The sequence below is a fragment of the Solanum dulcamara genome, chromosome 9, assembly GCF_947179165.1.
Source record: "Solanum dulcamara chromosome 9, daSolDulc1.2, whole genome shotgun sequence".
Taxonomy (NCBI): Eukaryota; Viridiplantae; Streptophyta; class Magnoliopsida; order Solanales; family Solanaceae; genus Solanum; species Solanum dulcamara.
Window position 1 is genome coordinate 73134882 of NC_077245.1, and position 18996 is coordinate 73153877.

Below are 18996 nucleotides of genomic sequence, written 5' to 3' on the forward strand. Positions count from 1 at the left end.
GAGTATACTTTTTATTATGGAACAAGTTCATTATAAAATGATAAAAAAATATTGAAAGCACTCCTAAACTCGGTGATTAGTTTCATTCTAGAATTATTGACAATCTTAAAAATACCTTTTTACTTGGCTAACTGAACCTAAATACACCCTCGATTTTGTAACATGAGTGAAATATACCCCTAAATCCTCGCAAAGTTTAGGAGTATTTTCAACACTTCTCTCGACTTTCTACAAGAGTTTGAGATCACTTGCTATCTCATGTGGCAGATCGGAGATGTATCTAAGTTTAGTTAGTCAAGTAGAGTGGTGTTTTTAAGCTAGTCAATAGTTTGGGGACGAAACTAATAATTTGCGTCAAGTTCATGATGTTTTCATTACTTCTATCTTTTGTGTATTTTTGATAGTTTTTAGAACTTATGGATATAAATCATATTTTCAAAAGCTATTACCAAACACATGGTCAAACTTCACTTAAGAAATGACTTGCCAAAAATATTTAAAAATCTAGTGTCAAATACTAGTTTAAACAATTAAGAAATGATTTTTTTTTATTTAAACCAAAAAAGAAGAAGTGGAACCGGTAGAAGCAGGTAGCAAGTAGAAACTTACCGTTAAGACTTCAAAATTTTGAAAAGTTTCCAAAAATAGATACAATCAAACGGCTGAGACAATCTCAACTAATAATTTACCGGCAACCGGTTAATCATAGGGTTTTTCAATCTTCATCATCATTCTCTTTCACAATTTGAATACATAAGTGCCCCTCACCCACCCACCCTCTCACACCCCATCCCATCCCACCCTACCCCCAAATTCTTCAGAATTTGCAGATCTTGCTGAGTTCATCACACCATTGATTTCTTGGAATTTCAGTCTGATTTGGTTGAATGCTGGGAAGCTCATTTCTGTAAGTACAACTTTTCTGAATCTTTTTAAAAATCTTGATGTTTTAGTTTGAATTGTTATTGATGATTTCTTGAATTGTTGAAAAAAAAATCAAATCTTGAATGGGTTTCATATAAAAATTGCATCTTGAAGCCTAATTTGATTTGATGATCGTACCTGGAATTAAAGAAAACCCAGTGAAATGATCTGATTTTCTGTTGATCGGACAAAATTTTATGTTTTTGTTCATTTAGCTAATGTCACTTGATCCGAGGGTCTTTCGGAAACAGGCAGAGGTAAGAGTTTGCGTACAGTTCATCCTCTCGAGACCCTACTTTGTGTGATTTCAGTGGGTACGTTGTTATTGTTCATTTAGTTTGAATTGTTATTGATGATTTCTTGAATTGTTGAAAAAAAAATCAAATCTTGAATGGGTTTCATATAAAAATTGCTTCTTGAAGCCTAATTTGATTTGATGATCCTACCTGGAATTAAAGAATACCCAGTGAAATGCTCTGATTTTAGTTTGATTTAATTTGTTTTTTCAGTATGGCTTTTCTGTTGATCGGTTAAAATTTTATGCTTTTGTTCATTTAGCTGAGTTTTTTTTCGGAAACAGCCTCCCCCAAAACCTTACTTTGTGGGATTTCACTCGGTATGTTGTTATTGTTGTTAATGTCTCCCTCTGAATGTTATAATTTCACTTTCCCATCAACTGAAATCAATCCATTAACTTAATACTCCATTCGGAATTAGTTATCTGGAATATCTGATTCAGGGGTATTCACAAAGAGATCAAGACATCAAAATACTGTCTTTCTCAAAGATGAAGTGATCAAGTAGAGTTGTTTTTCCTAAAGATCAACTCGAAATATCAAAGTGTTGCTGCTCCTAGCGATCAAAGACATCGCAAGGAGGTCCGAATCATTCTGGTTCGAGAAATACGCTACTAACGACCCTCGAGAAAATTCAGAGAGAAGAATCAAGGGAGGAACAAAATTGTACTCACAATTTATTAATCTCGAACTAGTTTTGGGGTCTCTATTCAGGTCCATTTCATGCCCTTTTAGGCTTCAACTTACCACAATCATCTCTCCTCTAAACTAAAAAATGGATACAAATGTTTTTGGAAGATTGGTGGTTTTGATAACAGTATAAGTTCTTCATTTTTTTAGCTTTGAGCTATGGCTTTGTTTTGGTGTAGTAGTGGCATATGCAAGTAAGGTTTTAAATTTATTATTAGGACAGAGAAAAGGATGAAGTGTCAATATTAGTTGGGATTGCAAAGAGAATATTACTTAGTCAATGGGGAAATTTAATAACTCACTTAATTTTTTTATTTAGGTCCATTAAACTTCAATGTTGGCCATTTTATTGATCCCAACTTCCCAAGTAAGATTTCTAGGTGTTCAGTATGAACTTCATAATGTCCCTTTCTAAGTTGCAAGGTGATGCTAGCTGGCTGAGACGATTTTTATTCTGATTTTGCATTTCTAGGAAAGAAACACATGATGGACGACATTTAAGTTACAAAGTTAAGATACTTCGATAACATAGAAAACACCACGACAGCAATGCCAATTACGCCTCAATCTCAAGCTAGTTAAGGCCACCTATGGGAATGCTAACTTTCTATATAGCTTCATTTCGGATCCATTTCGTTCCTATGTTCAGTAATTTGAGTTTTTAAACAAGATGTTCTCTACAATTTCTGTTGACATATAAATATCTAAATAAACTAAAGAAGACTCCTAGAAGCTAGTAGGTCTAAAGTAAGTATACCATTATGGCTAAATCTTTATCTAACTAATTGTATCGCTTATAAAGATACGTTCCTTGTTTTCTTTTTTTCACTAAGTCTGCATCGATTCAAGATATTGTTGGTCTTTTAAGACAACTTTCTCCCCTGTGATTTCGGTCAACTTGGTCTCTTTTAACATCTTTGAGTCATCATGGTTTCACACATAAGGATTGGTTTAGACCCTACATAGGACATGGACCATTACAAGTGACTTTTTCTCATTGTGTTTACTTGGACTCATGGAAGGGGGAATGGAGGACGAAAAACATTATGTTACCTTATAGATGCAGACTTTGGAGTAATAACATTAAGGGATAGGAAGTAGGGGCGGGCATGGGGTATTGAAAACTTCACTTCGGTAATTTCGGTACTAGCCAGGACTTGTGGAGGTGGAGGTTGAGAAGTGATTAAAATCATATTAACACAAAGCTTTTTGTGAGAGAGGAGTCAGTATTCCACTTGTTTCAGTTTGGATTCCTAGGTCGCCAGGTGTAATTCGTCATTTGGTTGGTTGTGAAGAGAGTGATTCAGACATTGAAAACTTAAGTAAGAGAAAGACTACATATGTTAGACTAGCTTTATATGCAGATGTTTAAACAAGTATGACATATGTTGCATTTTCGGGTGGCTATACGTATGTGGTGGATTGTATTAAATGACATGCTACATAGTTGTGTCAAGTAGAGAAGATGCTGGGGTAGGACATTGCCCCGTTGCCGACATGTGAATCCTGTGAGAGGAGAGAAATGGCAGATTTTTTCTGGGGATAAAACCTATTTCTCTTAGTTAGTTTTCGGTGCACCCATGAGGCTCTACTTTTGTGAAAGATTTGGTGTCATTTGTAAAGAAGCATATTTTTGTGTAGGTTCTCTACTTTGTGGCTGACCCATTGTATGCTGGAGTTATTCCACATTAATAAAAATTATACCTTATCGAGAAAACACCTCGTTGCAGATATAAAATAGATAAATAATTACCAGTTCTAACAATTTAAAACTTTTAAATGAGGAAAAAAGGATTATTTAGAGAAACATTCTGGACCATGAAAAGAAGGTTTAGTAAAGGGATGGTCAAACAAACAAATTAATTCAAACTATTCTGCAGTCAAGCTTCAATTGACGGTTTCAAATTGTTTATCAACTAATTCTTCTTTTTTGGTGTCCTAGATCAAATATGTCTGCTCATTTGGTTTTTTAACACACTAATGCTCAGATGATTCAGAATTTTTGCTAAATTCTATACAACTGACTTGTGCCTTGTATTTTGCATTTATGCAAATTTTATCCACATGGTACTGTGATACAGGACGCATAGTTTCTTGCTTGGTGTTACCTAAGAAGTCTTTGTGCACCCTGCATTTAGATGTAGAGACCGGAGATTAAGTAGTTTTCCTAGTTAACTTTGACTTTTTGTTGTAATTTATGAGAGTTCATTTTAAAAATTTAACTAGTACTTAGAGGATGCTAATTTTCTCCAAAATGTTCTTGTATTTGATATATTCTGCCATATATTTTTCAACTATGCAAATTTGAGGTAAAAATGTTTACACATTTACGTTACGGAGGCTAACAGTATCTTTTGGATTTACTTCTTTATTTCGAGCAAAAATCCATTGCATAGACTACTTTTTTGGTGCTAGGAATACAGATTTTCCTTGTTTTGTTTAAATTTGAGCAGTAATCCAGGTTACTCATTCTAAAAATTAGCTCGTATTGAATCCATTATAATGCTTGAATCTGCTATATCTGGTTGATTCATGGCACAGCAGATTTGATATATTAATTGATGGGATAATAAATAAATATTCCCTCTCATTTTTTCCCCTAGGAAATTCTTTAGATGTTATTATTCCATGCTTTTCAAATCAGCTTCACTGCAGCCATCACATTATCTGTTGTGCTTTAACAGTTCATTATATTTTGTCAGAAGATCAGATAGTATCTCTTACATCATAGGGGGTGACACATAATGTACTTGGGAAGACATTTTGTAGAGAATTTTCGACCTTTGGATGTTGGATTATCTAGATCTGCCTTTGTCTCAAGCAACCATGGAAAGTGATGAAACAAGCAAGTCTCCTTCAGATGACATCAGTAGTCTGCAAAGCATTCCGCCTTTGCATGGGTAATTCTCAAAGACTGCATCATCTCATCCCTTGTGTCATTTTTTCTTGGGGTTTCATTTTGTGCTTTTGTATTTCCCTTGTTGAAATTTTCTTCTTATTTACACAAACCCTTAATCTGGTCGTACATTCATGTCTTATAAGATGAAAAGGATGTTGATCTGAGATCGAGTTGGATTTGATCAAGTCACATTGGCTTTCTTTGACTTATCCTAGATAGTTAGAAATCATAGATGCATCAAAAAGAGTAGGTGAAGATGGAGGAGAAGAAGCAGTAATAAGATTGTTGGATTATTTCTTTAACATATAGTAAGACATAATATAATATCTATGCTTTTCAATGACAAAAATAGCTGTCTAATGCTCAAACCATTAGTCTGCCTGGTGCATCCTCGTCGGGATTACATGGAAAAGAATATATGAGATCTGGTCAGGTTTGGTCAAGTTACATTTGATTCTTTAGCTTTAACTATGTAGCTAGTGGGTATAAATATAAAAACTGCATGGAAGCAAGTAGAATAACAGTGAGGAGAAGAAATAATGACAAGTTTGCCATGTCACACCAATAATAAATGTGAAGAGAAGACATTATCTATAGTTTTCAATGACAAAAATAACCTCTTAATGTTCAATTTAAGGAACTAGGTATAGTAGTCTCTTTCCTTCCCACAATATGGCCCCATGCTCACCTTATCCTTACTTTAAGGGTCAAATTAACTTTGTTCTGTACTTTCCAGAAATCGGATCGAATTGAAAGCTGATACTTGATTGTAAGCTTTGAAAGGACTATCATAGTCACATCCTTTATGTTATCATTTTGAACTTCAGAAAAGCTCAGTCAAACAGCTTGTTGGATTTTTTATTACTTCCTGTTAATGTTTCAGGAGGACAAGTGGTCCTAAGAGACGTTCCAGACAGTGGACTCCCGAGGAGGTAAGAAGGCATTTCCTAATGATTTAGAAACATATGCATGAGTTTCAAGGTTTTCTTTTGGTTTTATGTTCTTTTGATCTTTTACCCCTTCCCGTAGCCTCTTTATAGCTCATATGTGATGTTGGAATGGGTGGCACGCTCCCCAAGGTTCCGGTTGAGTTTTGAGGTGGTTTGGCCGTTTTTGAGGCTCAAGGGCGGTTTTCATGGTTTTACTCATGTTTTAAGATAATGGTCATGAATCCCATGTTTAACTTCTTGTTTTGGGTAATTGGGGCGTTGTTTTTACCCCACCTTTATATGTATAGTGTTATATGTTGTGTTAAGGATTCAAATAATTTAGCTCTATCTGTTTTTTGGGGGAGGATGGTGATTCATTCCTAGTATGGAAATTCAGAGCGCCATGACAATGTTAACATGGCATGAACTCTGGTAGCCAATTAAAACTACCTGTCTGTACCTTCGAGGAGAAGACACTTAATTATGCTTCAAACGGAAGTTCAGAATTTTTCTTGCGTAAAATGATTTGTGCGATAGGTTAGTCTATAAATCTATTGCAATTTTCTTCTGTTTGTTTCATAGTTATAACAGCATTTTAAGTTTGTATTGGAACTGTTTCACAGACAAGGAGTATTGGGTCATTTTTAGTTCTTTTCTGCCTTCCATTAGTGATCTCAATCAATGTAGACCAAGGCCCAACAAACATGCTGGCAAATGTAACTGCAAAGTCATGGATTTAGTATAATGGAGAAGTCATTAGGTAGAAAAATTGTATACAAGCTCATCTTAGTAGGGGTTTTTAATGTATTAGTTCTGGATTTCTCTTCTAACACCCAAGTCTGTACTCTTCATTCTTTTGAAGTTAGTTTCTCTATAAATTTTTAATGTGGTGAAGTACTTGTCAGAGACAATGCAATATTTTACGTTTACGTTTTAAATCTTTTATGTTGTACTGAAGTGTAAAATTCTTATCTCCTTTCAGGATGAAATATTGCGCCAAGCTGTCCAACAGTTTAAGGGGAAAAGCTGGAAAAAAATTGGTAAAAACGTTGTTCCTCTTTAACCTAGTATGTCTTACACTCTAAGGGGTATATTGCTCATACTTTTAGCAAGACCTAGAGCTTTCTAAACTGGGTGATAGAGGGACTAAAACTTGTATGATTCTTGTTATGTTTATTTAACTCTTCAATATATAACCAAAATTATCTCAGAATTGCTTGTAAAGAGAAAAGCTGGTCATAGTTCTAGAGTGAAATAGTGATTTTTCTTTTGATTTGTCTATGCTTCTTTTTCGACTTACCCAAGTTATCTCTCTCTTTCTTTTCTGTAAGTATCATCCCAAAAACAATGCCTCCTTTCCTGGGAGTGAAATTCCATCTTTGCTTTGGAGGATTTCCACTTTCCCTATAACAGTACTTTTTTCGTTTCTACACATTTAGCTAGTCATAATTTTCATTATCGTTAATAGAAAATTGCTGCAAGGTCATCTCTCCTGACACCATATACGGATGAAGTTACTGAATAGGGCAAGAAATGCGCTACTCTTGTGGAGAAACATTTTTCTGGATGAAGTGTTTCTTCAAGGCATTAAAGTCTTCCTTATAGAACTTGTATGATTTGTTTGAATTGGTTAACCTACAACCGAAGGTGAAGACCTTTGACACACCCAACGATTACAGCATATATCTATTTGACAAACACTCACCCAACTATTAAAGATGATAAATGGTAAGCGCTTACCAAATCCAAGTTTTAACTTGCAGCGGAATGCTTTAAAGATCGGACAGATGTTCAATGCTTGCATAGGTGGCAGAAAGTTCTTGATCCCGAACTTGTCAAGGGTTCATGGTCTAAGGAGGTAAAAATGTGTATTCCTATTGGCCTGTTTGAATCATATCTTAGTACTCCTTTTGTCCCTTTTAATTATAGAAAATGACGACTCGTATTACTTTTCATGTAGTTTCCAAATACATAAGTTTTATTTTCAGAAAATGTGAACTCATTGTCAGAATTGAGAATGATAATCAGATGTTTTGACCATCGGTATCCACAAACTATCATTATATTTGGGACAGAGGAAGTACAATTCTTGAGAACTTGTCATCCATGTCCTTATATTAGCTAATTTAACTCTTTCAACTTACGCGCAGGAGGATGATAAGTTAATCGAATTAGTTAACATACATGGCCCCAAAAAATGGTCCACCATTGCACAAGAGTTAGCAGGACGTATTGGAAAGCAATGTCGGGAAAGGTAAGCATGGCAAATTGTTGTTTATATACATAATTCAATGTATTTTTTTCTTCGGCTATGATAGAGTTCCAAAGTTTTCAGAATATATTAAGCAAGTGAGATGTCAAGACCTGCAGTTTGTGGGGTTCCAACTTCCTAGTTTGAATAAGATTTTTTCATTCCTAGCTGCTCTTTTAACATCACAAGCTCACTTTATGCAGCCTTCCCTGCAAGGAACTTAGATTTTTCAAGTATATGTTAGATGTTTGCTCCTCAGCTTATGACTCAACCAGTCTCTTAAACTTAAAGATATGCATGCTTGATGGCATGAGATGCTGGAGGCAGATAACTACTGCCACTTTCTGTAGAAGAATTTGTTATTTCATATATTATCCGGAATTATAACATAGTAACATGTATCCTTTGGCTTAATAGGACTTTTGTAGTGTCACATTTCTTCTAGTTCCTCTGATTCATTAACATTGAGGTTGCAAATCACTCCTCAAAGAATAAGCTTTTAATTCATCCACCTTATATGACTAAGAATGTTATAATAATTATTATGAGAGATCTTTTCAGATGGCACAATCATCTGAATCCTGCAATAAATAAAGAAGCTTGGACGCAAGAGGAGGAATTGACTCTAATTCATGCCCATGATGCTTATGGAAACAAGTGGGCAGAGTTATCAAAATATTTGCCCGGAAGGTATTTTGAGGTGTTACTTTCATGCCGATAAGAGCTTGATTCCATCTTGACTTTCTTTCGAGTTCTTATTCTCAGTGTTCTTTCAAAGTTATATTTGACATGTGAAAATTCTTATGGCTAATTTCAGGTCAGACAATGCAATAAAAAATCACTGGCATAGTTCTGTCAAAAAGAAACGGGACTCATATATGGCATCAGGTTTACTTGCACAGTTCCCTGCTCTGCCTAATGTCAACCATCAGAACCAATCAATCCCTTCTTCTTCTATGAATTTGCAACAAACTAGTGAAGATGAAAGTGTTCACAAAGAAGGAGCAGAAGTGGAGGAAGTTACAGAATGCAGTCGAGGTTCAACTTTTGCTGGCTGTCCCCAGTCTACAAGTGACATGGGCAACACCTTTGTGCATATAAGAGAGAATGGCACGATGTCGGAGGAATTAATCCGTAAAAAGGACGCAAGCTCCAGTGCAGCACCATGCCCTAGGAACTATACCCCAGCTTTTCAAGATGTTTCTTGTTCAATGCTAAAAGTTCCCAGTGAACTTGTTGAATCCAACTCCCTTGAGCAGCATACGTTCTCACATGACTGGGGCAATTCTTCAGGGAATGATTGGCAGTTTAATATGGATGACTTTCAGGAGTTTTTTCAGGAATCTTCACGACATTACATGCACTGTTTGAATGGCAATGAAAACCATGACATAGTAACCTATCCATTGCAAACTGCAATGGGATCTGGAGAAACTTCTAATGCAGAAAACATAGTTGAGGGTCCATATAATCCCAATGAAATGTTTGATGGTTGCAGGATCGTATACCCTGAGGTAGGGATTCCTCAATGCTCTCTATCCGAAACCGGAGTTAATGGCAGTGGTGAACCTGCAGATTCTTTAATTTACCAATCATCAAACTATCAGATCCCTGAATCAGGAAATATGGCTCCACAAAACTGCAATGCTTTAAGTTTTGATGATTTTGAAGCTTCAACCCATCAGCAATTTTCTGTTCCTTCACACTTTTTGTCTGAGGATAGATCACTTGTGTTTGGTATTGCTTCAGATCAGTTCCATTATCCTCCGCTTGAGAACCCAGTTCAAGAGTCCTTCACCAGTAGATGTGATGGTTTTATATGTCCAAGTGAGTTTGGCAGTCCTTCCAATGACAATGGCATAGGCAATGCCGTCCTGAAAGATCGGCCTGATCATACAAAAGATTCCCCAAGGCTAGAAGAACAGAAAGATGAAGGAGCTCTATGCTATGAGCCTCCTCGCTTTCCAAGCTTGGATGCACCTTTCTTCTATTGTGATCTTAAGCAATCTGGTTCAGATACACAGCAAGAGTACAGCCCTCTTGGCATCCGCCAGTTGATGACTTCTGTGGACTGCTTTACTCCATTAAGGTTGTGGGACTCACCATCAAGAGATGATAGTCCAGATGCTATCTTGAAAAGTGCTGCCAAAACTTTCACTGGGACTCCTTCTATATTAAAGAAGCGACAGCGTCACTTGGTGACGCCTTTATCAGAAAAGAGATGCGAGAAAAAGCTTGAAAGTGATCTCAATCAGGAATCATTCTCTAATATGGTTACAGAATTTCCCCGAGTAGATGACATGTTTGATGAGTCGGCAAATGAAAAAGCATCTACTGAAGACAAAGAAAATCTACATCCATCCTCAGAAGACGGAAGAAAGGAGACGGGTGATGGAGTAACTGGACTTTCATGCATTGGAAATTCAGAGAGGCAATTAGATGGCGATGGTGCTCACTACCATAAAGAGCCCCATAGTGAATGTGCTGGAGCCAATGATGAAATGGAAAAGGTGAGTTATAATTTGTCATTAAATTTTTCTTCTCTGGCTTCACTCTTTTTGTTTTTGAGAATGGGATGACGTGTGCCAGTATAGGACTTCCATTCCAGATTGTATTTTTTGTAAAGAAATATATCCTTACAAGTTTCACTAATGGAATACTAAGTAGGTGCTTGGGCATGAAATGGTTGATATTTGAAAAAAAAATTAGTAGTAGTATTTGAAAAGTAGTATTTGAAGTTAAGTTGAAAGAGGGTTTTTGGTAGCATTATCTGTAAAGCTTTCGTTATTTGCTTTCCAAATCACTTCGAATTTGTTAGCCTTATCTGACTTCTTTTTATGCTTTTTTGAGCCGAGGGTCTCTCGGAAACAGCCGTCCTACCTCGGTAGGAGTAAGGTCTGCGTACACTTTACCCTCCCCAGATCCCACGGTGTGGGATTCCACTAGGTTGTTGTTGTTGTTGTTGTTGTTGTTGTTGAAAGAGGGTATTTGGAAGTTGAAGTTGTATTTGGACTTGAAAACAAAATTGAAGTTCCATTATTGAACTTGAAAAACTCTATAATCTATTTCTCAAACTTCAAATTCCATATTTCAAGTCGATAAATAAACACTTATTTAGAATAATCTAATATTTTTTCAAATTTTTAAAACCAATGTATGGACAAACAGGGCCTAAATCTTTCAGAGTGAGTGGAGTCTCTATTTACTAAACGGAGCTTTCCACTGTCTGCATTTTCTTTGTTACAGATAGTATTAGGGTGCTGGACAATTTGATATCCATCACTTCCGTTTCTGCTATTTTGCATTTCTGTCAAAGTCAATCTTAATTTCTAATGTGGTTCAGGCAACTTTGCTCTCAGCTGATTTGAACCGTGTGGTTTACACAATAAACCATTAAACTTAATTGGGCTTAGATACAACTTTTGAGTTCTCATTCCTGTTATCAGGTAAAACAGCCTCCTGGAGTTCTGGTTGAGCTTAGCTCAAATGACATGCTATTCTCTCCCGATCGTTTCTTGATCAAGCATGATAGAGCTACAAGTCTAAGTATTAAAGCTTTAGGTAACCAGTATGCTAGACGACTTGAAGCTGCATCATCAAATCAAGCTACTATTTCATCCTCGTCTGTTGTTTGCTCTCCTGACATACTTGGGAAGTGTCGAAGCAGTGTCGTCATAGCTACATCAATGCAATCTACTACATCAACTGCAGTGGAGAATACAACCAAAAATTCTGAAAATGGATTTGGTGCTGATACTTCAAACATGTAAGATTACTGCAATGTTTTGTTCCTTTGCTTTCTATCCTTCTCTTTTTTTTCTTACTTATCTCCCACAAATTTGTACCTGTTGGTCGGTCCATATACTTAATGATTAGTTTAAAAGGAGTTTTGCTACACATTCGTTTCTTATGATCCATTTACCTAATTAATGGTTTACGCTTTACAGATTTGGAGAGACACCTTTTAAAAGGAGTATTGAATCTCCTTCAGCATGGAAATCTCCATGGTTCATGAGTTCTGTTCTTTCTAGCCCAAGATATGACAGAGAACTTACATTTGAGGTATATACATTATGTGTTCTACTCGGTGACTTAATTATCTTTGTGTTCGGTGCTCCTTTTTTCGTTTTTGTCGATAATGGTGCATTTCTGTGCTCATGTTATAATGCTTTGATTTGTTTGTTTTTCCTTTATTTGGTAGGATCTTGCGCTTTTTATGAGCCCGGGTGATAGAAGCTATGATGCTATTGGGTTAATGAAGCAATTAAGTGAGCAGACTGCACCTTCAATTGCGGATGCCCGTCAGATCTTGGGAAGTGAAACTCCAGAAACAATCCTGTCGGAAAGGAATTCCAAGAAACAAAAAGCAGATGAAAATTGTGCCCTTCTGGCTTCAAATGCTATGGTATGTGTGGTCCCTTTGTCAACATGATTACAAACTTTTTTTGCGAAATGATCTATCCTATACATATGTTATTTTCAAATACAGTTGCCCTGCAGTTTTTTGTTTAAAACATTTCTTTTCGTCATTTCTCTCTAGTCTTTTATATCCTATGCTAATTTTTGGCATGTTTCAAACAATAAGCTTGCAGTTTTCACTTGAAAACACTTACTTTCCTCTTTTTGTTTCTACTCTTATATTGAAATAAACTACATTGCTCATTAGAACGAAATAATCGATGAGACTATATAAATTGTCATTTTTCAAGTAACATCCGTTTTACTTTGGAGTAGAATGTGGAAAAAGACGGTGCTTTCTGTAAGTTATAGCTTAGGAACACACTTTCTTCTGTAGCCTCACATAGTCTCTAGTGTAGTAATAATTTCTGTCGAATGTCACTCCGAACTCGTCCAAAGTTTGGCTTTGCTTAAAAATATCCCTGCCCGAAATTTACAGAAGCAGAATGACAAAAAATAACCGGAATCTGCTTATCTGGTTACATATCTTTCCACATCCATGGTCATTTGTTGATTTTCCTACTGTGTTGGTTCCTCTGCAGAGTGAGAGACGCACACTTGATTTCAGTGAATGTGGAACACCGGGAAAGGGAAAAGAGACGACTACCAAATTTGGCAGCAACAATAGCGTTTCAAGTCCTTCCTCCTACCTGTTGAAATGTTGCAGATAGCAAGTCCTTTTAGGATAGACAAGTTTTCTTCCCTCAAAGGTACTTGTTTGTCGGAACATATTAGATTCTATTCATTCATTAAGCGTAATGCTTCATTCCCCATTGCTAAATGCGGAAGCCAATGGTACATTCCATCTTCTTTGAGCTTCATTTTGCAGGAAGCATGCTAGTTGTAAAAAGGGGAGAATAGAAAGCTGTGTAGATTCTTTTTTTCTAAACTAGTAATCTTAAAGAAGACTTCTTTAAGTTGGTGACATTATGAGCTTTTGTAGTTCACATAGTGGACAAAGTGGACAAAAACTGGGTAGCAATTTAAGAGTAAGTTCAACTTGTTTGAGACTAAAGCGTTGTTGTTATTGTTGTTGTTATGTCTCTGATATGTTGAAACTTATTCACACTCGTTGATTGCATTTGCACTCGTTTACAGCAATCAATTGAAAATCTCTCATAATCTGTTTGGAGCAAAAACATCAGATCCTTGACATGTTTGTGACCTTCGATTGCTAGAAAATCTGCACGTTTGTTTCCCTCTCTTGATATGTACGAAATTCGCCTTGTTGGCTTGACACAAGTGTTTTCTTCTCCCTTTCCATATACATTGTTGTACTTGAATTGAAATCTTTAACACCATCTTAAAATAGTATTACTATGAATGACAGAGAACAATACAAGCTTGATTATGTTCCACACTTCATAACTTCATATCCTTATTGCTGAATTTTTATATTGTTACATAGAAGGAAAAAAGAAACTATATAGTAAGGCATATTTGATTAGCTCAGAACTTGATAAGGACCTTCACACAATTTGGTTCTTTCAAGTACTCAAATGCCTTGTTTATATCATTGAATGAAACTTCATGAGTCAATAATTCATCTAGTTTGATCTCCTGCATGAATTAACCCAAAAACCGAGTGAATAGTGAGTCAGTCATAAGCCATTATTGATTTGGATAGGTACGACCAATTCATTCTGACTAGAAAAATAGAAAATTTTTCATTCTTGTTTTCTTGTTTTGAATATATCATTATTGATTAGTATTGAGACGTATATATCAAAAGCCATGTGTTAGATACATCAAAGGTAAGGTATTTTTTTGAAATATCCAACACGAGTATGACAATATGTTTAAAAAGTCCGAGCAAACATTTACCGAAATAATGTACCTTGCTAATGCATTTGTCAATTATAGATGGAAGATCTGTGTGAGTTCTAATGCCACCATAGATTGATCCCTTGAGTGTTCTACCAAACATGAGAGGGACATAACTCATTTGCCAATCTAACACAAGTCCAGCTCCAAGCACTATCACTGTTCCATAACCCTAATATGTTTTTTCAAGTCACACACAAAAAAAAAACATCTATTTAATAAAGTAATTACTAAAAAAGGGATATAAAAAAGAGTCTTTTTTATGTAATTTGTAATGATTTATTTTTTATTTTTAGAAAAACATACCATTCTAGTTGATTGAATGGCTTCATTGATGGTGAGCTGAGGCACATCTGTACACTCAAAGAAGTAGTCAACACCAAGTCCACCAGTGGCATCTTTAATTAATTCTGAAATTGATTTTTCAGAAATATTTATAAAATCAGTAATCCCATAAAACTTTGCTTTTTCACTTTTCATTTCATGAATATCCATCCCAATTATTTTGGCTGCTTCTTTTTGTCTTGCTCCTTCTACTACCTGTATTTTAAAAGGCAAAATTGAAAAGTGATCAGTAATTGTTATTTTTATCATATTAGATAATAGAAAATCAACAAATATATATGTAGACGTAAAATTCATAAATAATTATTTTTTAGTTTTTATTTTGTGTGAAATTTTAGAAAATTCATGTGCAATGATAACTGAATCGACCAATCAGCAATCTTAAATATACCGATAACATTCACAAAATATATAGCTAATTTTTTGCCTCCATAGTTGAAAAATAGCCACCGTTAAAAAATATAAAATTTCACATGTGAAACTTTTTAAAAAAAATTGTACAATAATAGCTGAACTAATCAATGAACAACCTTATTCACAAAATATATAGCTAATTTTTGCCCTCATAATTGAAAAATAACCACCATCGTAAAATATTAAATATCACATATGAAACTTTAGAAAATTCATGTATAGTAATAACTGAATTGATCAATGAACCACGTTGAAATGATAAAATTCACAAAATGTATAACTAATTTTTCCCATAATTGCAAAATAGCTACAATCATAAAATATCAAATTTCACATGTAATTAATTAAAAATGACCAGTAAACGTTATTTCTATTGAATGTACTTACACCAAGTCCAACACCTCCAAGACCAAGAACAGCAACAATTGATCCCTTTTCAATGTTAACATCTTTCCATGTTGCTCCAAAACCAGTTGTAAATGCACAACATAAGAAAGGAACATGTTCAATTGGTAACCTAGGATCAACCTTAATGACATAGTTTTCATCAAGAACTATGTACTCTGATAATGTAGAGCAACTAACATGGTGATAAATTTTTTGACCATTAATGGACATTCTTGATGTTCCATCCAACAATAATCCACTAAAATTTAAAGGGTATTTGTGGCATAAATTGGATTTTTTGGACTTGCAATTGGGGCAATCTCCACATTCCCCCAAGAAATGTGGCATTACTATGTCTCCTTCTTTCAATTCTTTTACCCTTTCGCCCACACTTTCTATCACGCTGCGAAAAAAAAATAAAAGAACAATTTCATATAAGAAATATAAACAAGAAAATTAGATTTTTTAAATAAATATAATTATGATATCTAAAAAAAGGTAAAACACACCTTGTGTAATTTCACGTCCACCAAGGGCTATGATCATTTTCTTATACTCAAAAATGGTGGAAAGTACTAAATTAAAACTACTAGAAATGTCTCTTATTCTCATATGATAGCATTATATACACAGAATCAGATTCAAGATTTAAATGTTATAATTCAATCTTCAAAAAATTTAGTATTGAACTGATTGTATTTTTAGAATTTTTAAGTTCAAATATATATTATTTATTGGAATTTCAATAATCCTTTATATGTTACATTACGGAAAAGGGCCAAAAATACTCTTGAACTATAGAAAAAAGTTTTAAAATACCATTCATTCATCTTTTGATCTAAAAATACCCTTCTACTCATCTTTTGATCTAAAAATACTCTTTCATCCATTTTTTTGGCTCACTATAACCCTTGAAACTAACAATCCTCTTTTTACTTTTTAAAAATATTTATCATGTATCATTTTCTTATTGGATGAAATAAAAATCTCACTTCCACTAAACTTTTTCATAATTTATCTAAACCAAAAACAATATACCTCTTCAAGACCCCAATTTTTTTTAAAAAAAATATCTAATAGTTTTTAATTGCTATAGCTTTTTCTTCTTATTTTATTTTTAAATTTGTTTTGGGATCATGAAGGATATAACTAAAAAATATATCCTTCTTCATGATTCCAAAACAATTTTAACAAAAACAATAAGAAGAAAAAGCTATAGCAATAAAAAAACTATTAGATTTTTAAAAAAAAAATTGGGGTCTTGAAGAGGTATATTGTTTTTGGCTTAGATAAATTATGAAAAAAAATTAGTGAAAGTAGATTTTTATTTCATCCAATAAGAAAATGACACATGATAATTTTTTAAAAAAAATAAAAAGAGGATTGTTAGTTTCAAGAATTATAGTAAGACAGAAATATGGATAAAAGGGTATTTTTAGCATAAAAGACGGATGGAGGATATTTTTAAATCTTTTCCTATAGTTCAGGAATATTTTTGGCCTTTTCCGTTTACATTAAAAGTATATATGAATGCGATGTTAATATGGCATGCTGTAATATTGCATTTGCCTCTAAAAGAAATTTGATTATTCTTACCCAACTCCTTCATGTCCAGGAATGCGAGGGAACAAAGGCTGAGAATCATCAATAAGACAATTATTAGCTACGAAATTTATCGCTAAGTAATTAAATTTGTAGTTATCGATCATTAAATAAAATTAATGAAGGATTTTTGTTATTTAGTTACAAAAGTTGTAATTCCAAAGAAAATTTCATACATACCTTTGGAAAACCATTGCAACAAAGAACATCAGTACCACATAAACTGGCATAAATCATTTTAATCCTAACTTCTGTTGATTTTGGTGGATCCACTTCTATCTCTTCTATTTTCAATTCCTCTCCCGACTTCCATACTATTGCACCTATATTAATTTAACGAAATTTCTGACTTCATCCTTTAAAATTATTATATTGACCAGGCCGTCGTAAGTATATAGAAAGAAAAATCTTACCTTTACATGTAATGACTTTGTGGTTGCTTGAATTCATGATGGTGAAGTAGAAAACGAGATATAATAATATGGAAAAGATAAAAAAAATTCAAGCAATGATACATATAAAAAAAAAATGTCGCTTCTTTGTAAAGAGAGAAGAACAAGTTATTCACGTTATAAAGTTGGAAATTTTATATTTTGACATGTAAAAAATATAATTTTGTAAATAATTTACCATATTTATTTCTATGTTAATAATTGTACCACAATACAATAAATCCATCTGCATCAAAGGATCCACCTTGTCGCTCATATCTTAGCTACTATAGTATAAAATTTTGATACAATTTCTATATATTAATTATACACTGAACTAATTCCATCACGAAATGTTACTCAATTATTGCTGTTTTATTATTTGTCATTATTAATTACCATCAGTTGTTATTATTATAGTAATTAGCTAGTTCAAGTAGTAGTGAGACTGAACTTTTGTTATTTCATATATGAGGTAATTCACTTTTATTTAGAAAATGCTAAAAAGAAAATTTGCATTGTGTTTTAAGTTTTGCAAATTCAACTCATATTAGGCCATAAGAAACATACATTGTTTTGAGAACTCTCAAGTATTACTAGTAATTGTTATAGTACTACATCATTCTTAGAAGTCTCAAGAAATCATTTAGAAGAAATTAAACGCACCGAAAAAGAATGTCGTTGTGTGGGGATGTGATTCGTCAAGCTGGGGCAAAGAAAGTTATCTGATCGTACCAGATTACGAATGTGAAGGCCTCTTCGATCCTTCGAAAGGAGGATTGAATTATTATTTTTTTAATAGAAAAAAGGTGTGGTCTTGGTGAGGCGCAATTAAATTCGAAAAATATGTGAATACTATTGTTGCACTGCACTATCATTCATATGGTATAGGACCCCCTTGACATCTTGCAAAAATAAATAACGTAGTATAAACACTTGGAGGGAGGAAGTCCATATATCTTATTTTGTTTTTATGCAGAAGATATCATAATAATAATAATAATAATAATTAATATGTGTCACTGTTATTTACGGTAAAATATGGAGAAGTGATTATACAAAATATGACATAATTATAACTTATCGAGAATATGCATGATTCCAGATATGAGGATATGAATGTTGAGTATTAGATCGAATAGAAGGTTAGTAAGAAAAACACACATCGATGTGTCCCAAGGATTAATATTTTAGTGATTGGAAGTCCACAATTCAAACTAATTTTTTTTTGGGAAAATTACGTGGATTGACAAACATTACTATTATAATTATGTGATAAGAGTATAGTTTTAATTAACTACACGAATTGGCTATAGTTTAATGAAATTTGTTATTATACAAATCTGGGGGCTCATATACAAATCTGGAAGCGGATATACAAATCTCTAAAGCAAATTTAGAAGCAAATATACAAATCTGGAAGCGAATATACAATTCTGAAAGTGAATATATACAATCTCTTTGAGAGCCCAATTTGTATAATGCAGCGAGATATACAAACGGAAAAACTCAATTTGTATAATGCAGTGAGATATACAAACGTTAA

General features: G+C 34.0%; 2 protein-coding genes across 5 annotated transcripts; one reads left to right on the forward strand and one right to left on the reverse strand.

Moving 5' to 3' along the window:
- The first annotated feature begins 621 nt into the window (after positions 1-621).
- On the forward strand, positions 622-13462 carry LOC129903280 (transcription factor MYB3R-1-like). Of its 4 annotated transcripts, XM_055978791.1 has the most exons (13): positions 622-907; positions 4613-4810; positions 5693-5741; positions 6721-6778; positions 7502-7596; positions 7889-7992; positions 8551-8679; positions 8807-10499; positions 11436-11755; positions 11937-12051; positions 12191-12394; positions 12990-13157; positions 13277-13462. In XM_055978791.1, exons 2-12 carry the CDS (start codon positions 4698-4700, stop codon positions 13116-13118), a joined length of 3009 nt encoding a protein of 1002 aa, XP_055834766.1. In that variant the 5' UTR covers positions 622-907; positions 4613-4697; the 3' UTR covers positions 13119-13157; positions 13277-13462. The 4 variants fall into 4 exon arrangements, with proteins under 4 accessions (XP_055834766.1, XP_055834763.1, XP_055834762.1 ...); XM_055978788.1 differs by having other exon boundaries at positions 4595-4810; positions 12990-13462; XM_055978787.1 differs by having other exon boundaries at positions 12990-13462.
- A 268-nt stretch (positions 13463-13730) lies between these two features.
- LOC129903281 (8-hydroxygeraniol oxidoreductase-like) lies at positions 13731-17579 on the reverse strand. Its single transcript, XM_055978792.1, has 7 exons — positions 17433-17579; positions 17200-17342; positions 17014-17051; positions 15418-15820; positions 14578-14811; positions 14285-14443; positions 13731-14007 (listed from the first exon to the last, which is right to left on the reverse strand). Exons 1-7 carry the CDS (start codon positions 17467-17469, stop codon positions 13897-13899), a joined length of 1125 nt encoding a protein of 374 aa, XP_055834767.1. The 5' UTR covers positions 17470-17579; the 3' UTR covers positions 13731-13896.
- Between the last annotated feature and the right edge of the window lie 1417 nt (positions 17580-18996).

Bases quoted from the DNA above. Each gene is read 5' to 3' on its own strand.
- LOC129903281 (XM_055978792.1), bottom strand. From the start codon at position 17,469: ATGAATTCAAGCAACCACAAAGTCATTACATGTAAAG. The intron at 17,052-17,199 runs GTATGTATGAAA...GATGATTCTCAG, and splicing joins GTTGCAATGGTTTTCCAAAG to CCTTTGTTCCCTCGCATTCC. The intron at 14,812-15,417 runs GTAAGTACATTC...TTTAAAATACAG, and splicing joins TTGGAGGTGTTGGACTTGGT to GTAGTAGAAGGAGCAAGACA.
- LOC129903280 (XM_055978788.1), top strand. From the start codon at position 4,698: ATGTTGGATTATCTAGATCTGCCTTTGTCTCAAGCAACCATGGAAAGT. The intron at 4,811-5,692 runs GTAATTCTCAAA...TTAATGTTTCAG, and splicing joins AGCATTCCGCCTTTGCATGG to GAGGACAAGTGGTCCTAAGA. The intron at 12,395-12,989 runs GTATGTGTGGTC...GTTCCTCTGCAG, and splicing joins TTCTGGCTTCAAATGCTATG to AGTGAGAGACGCACACTTGA.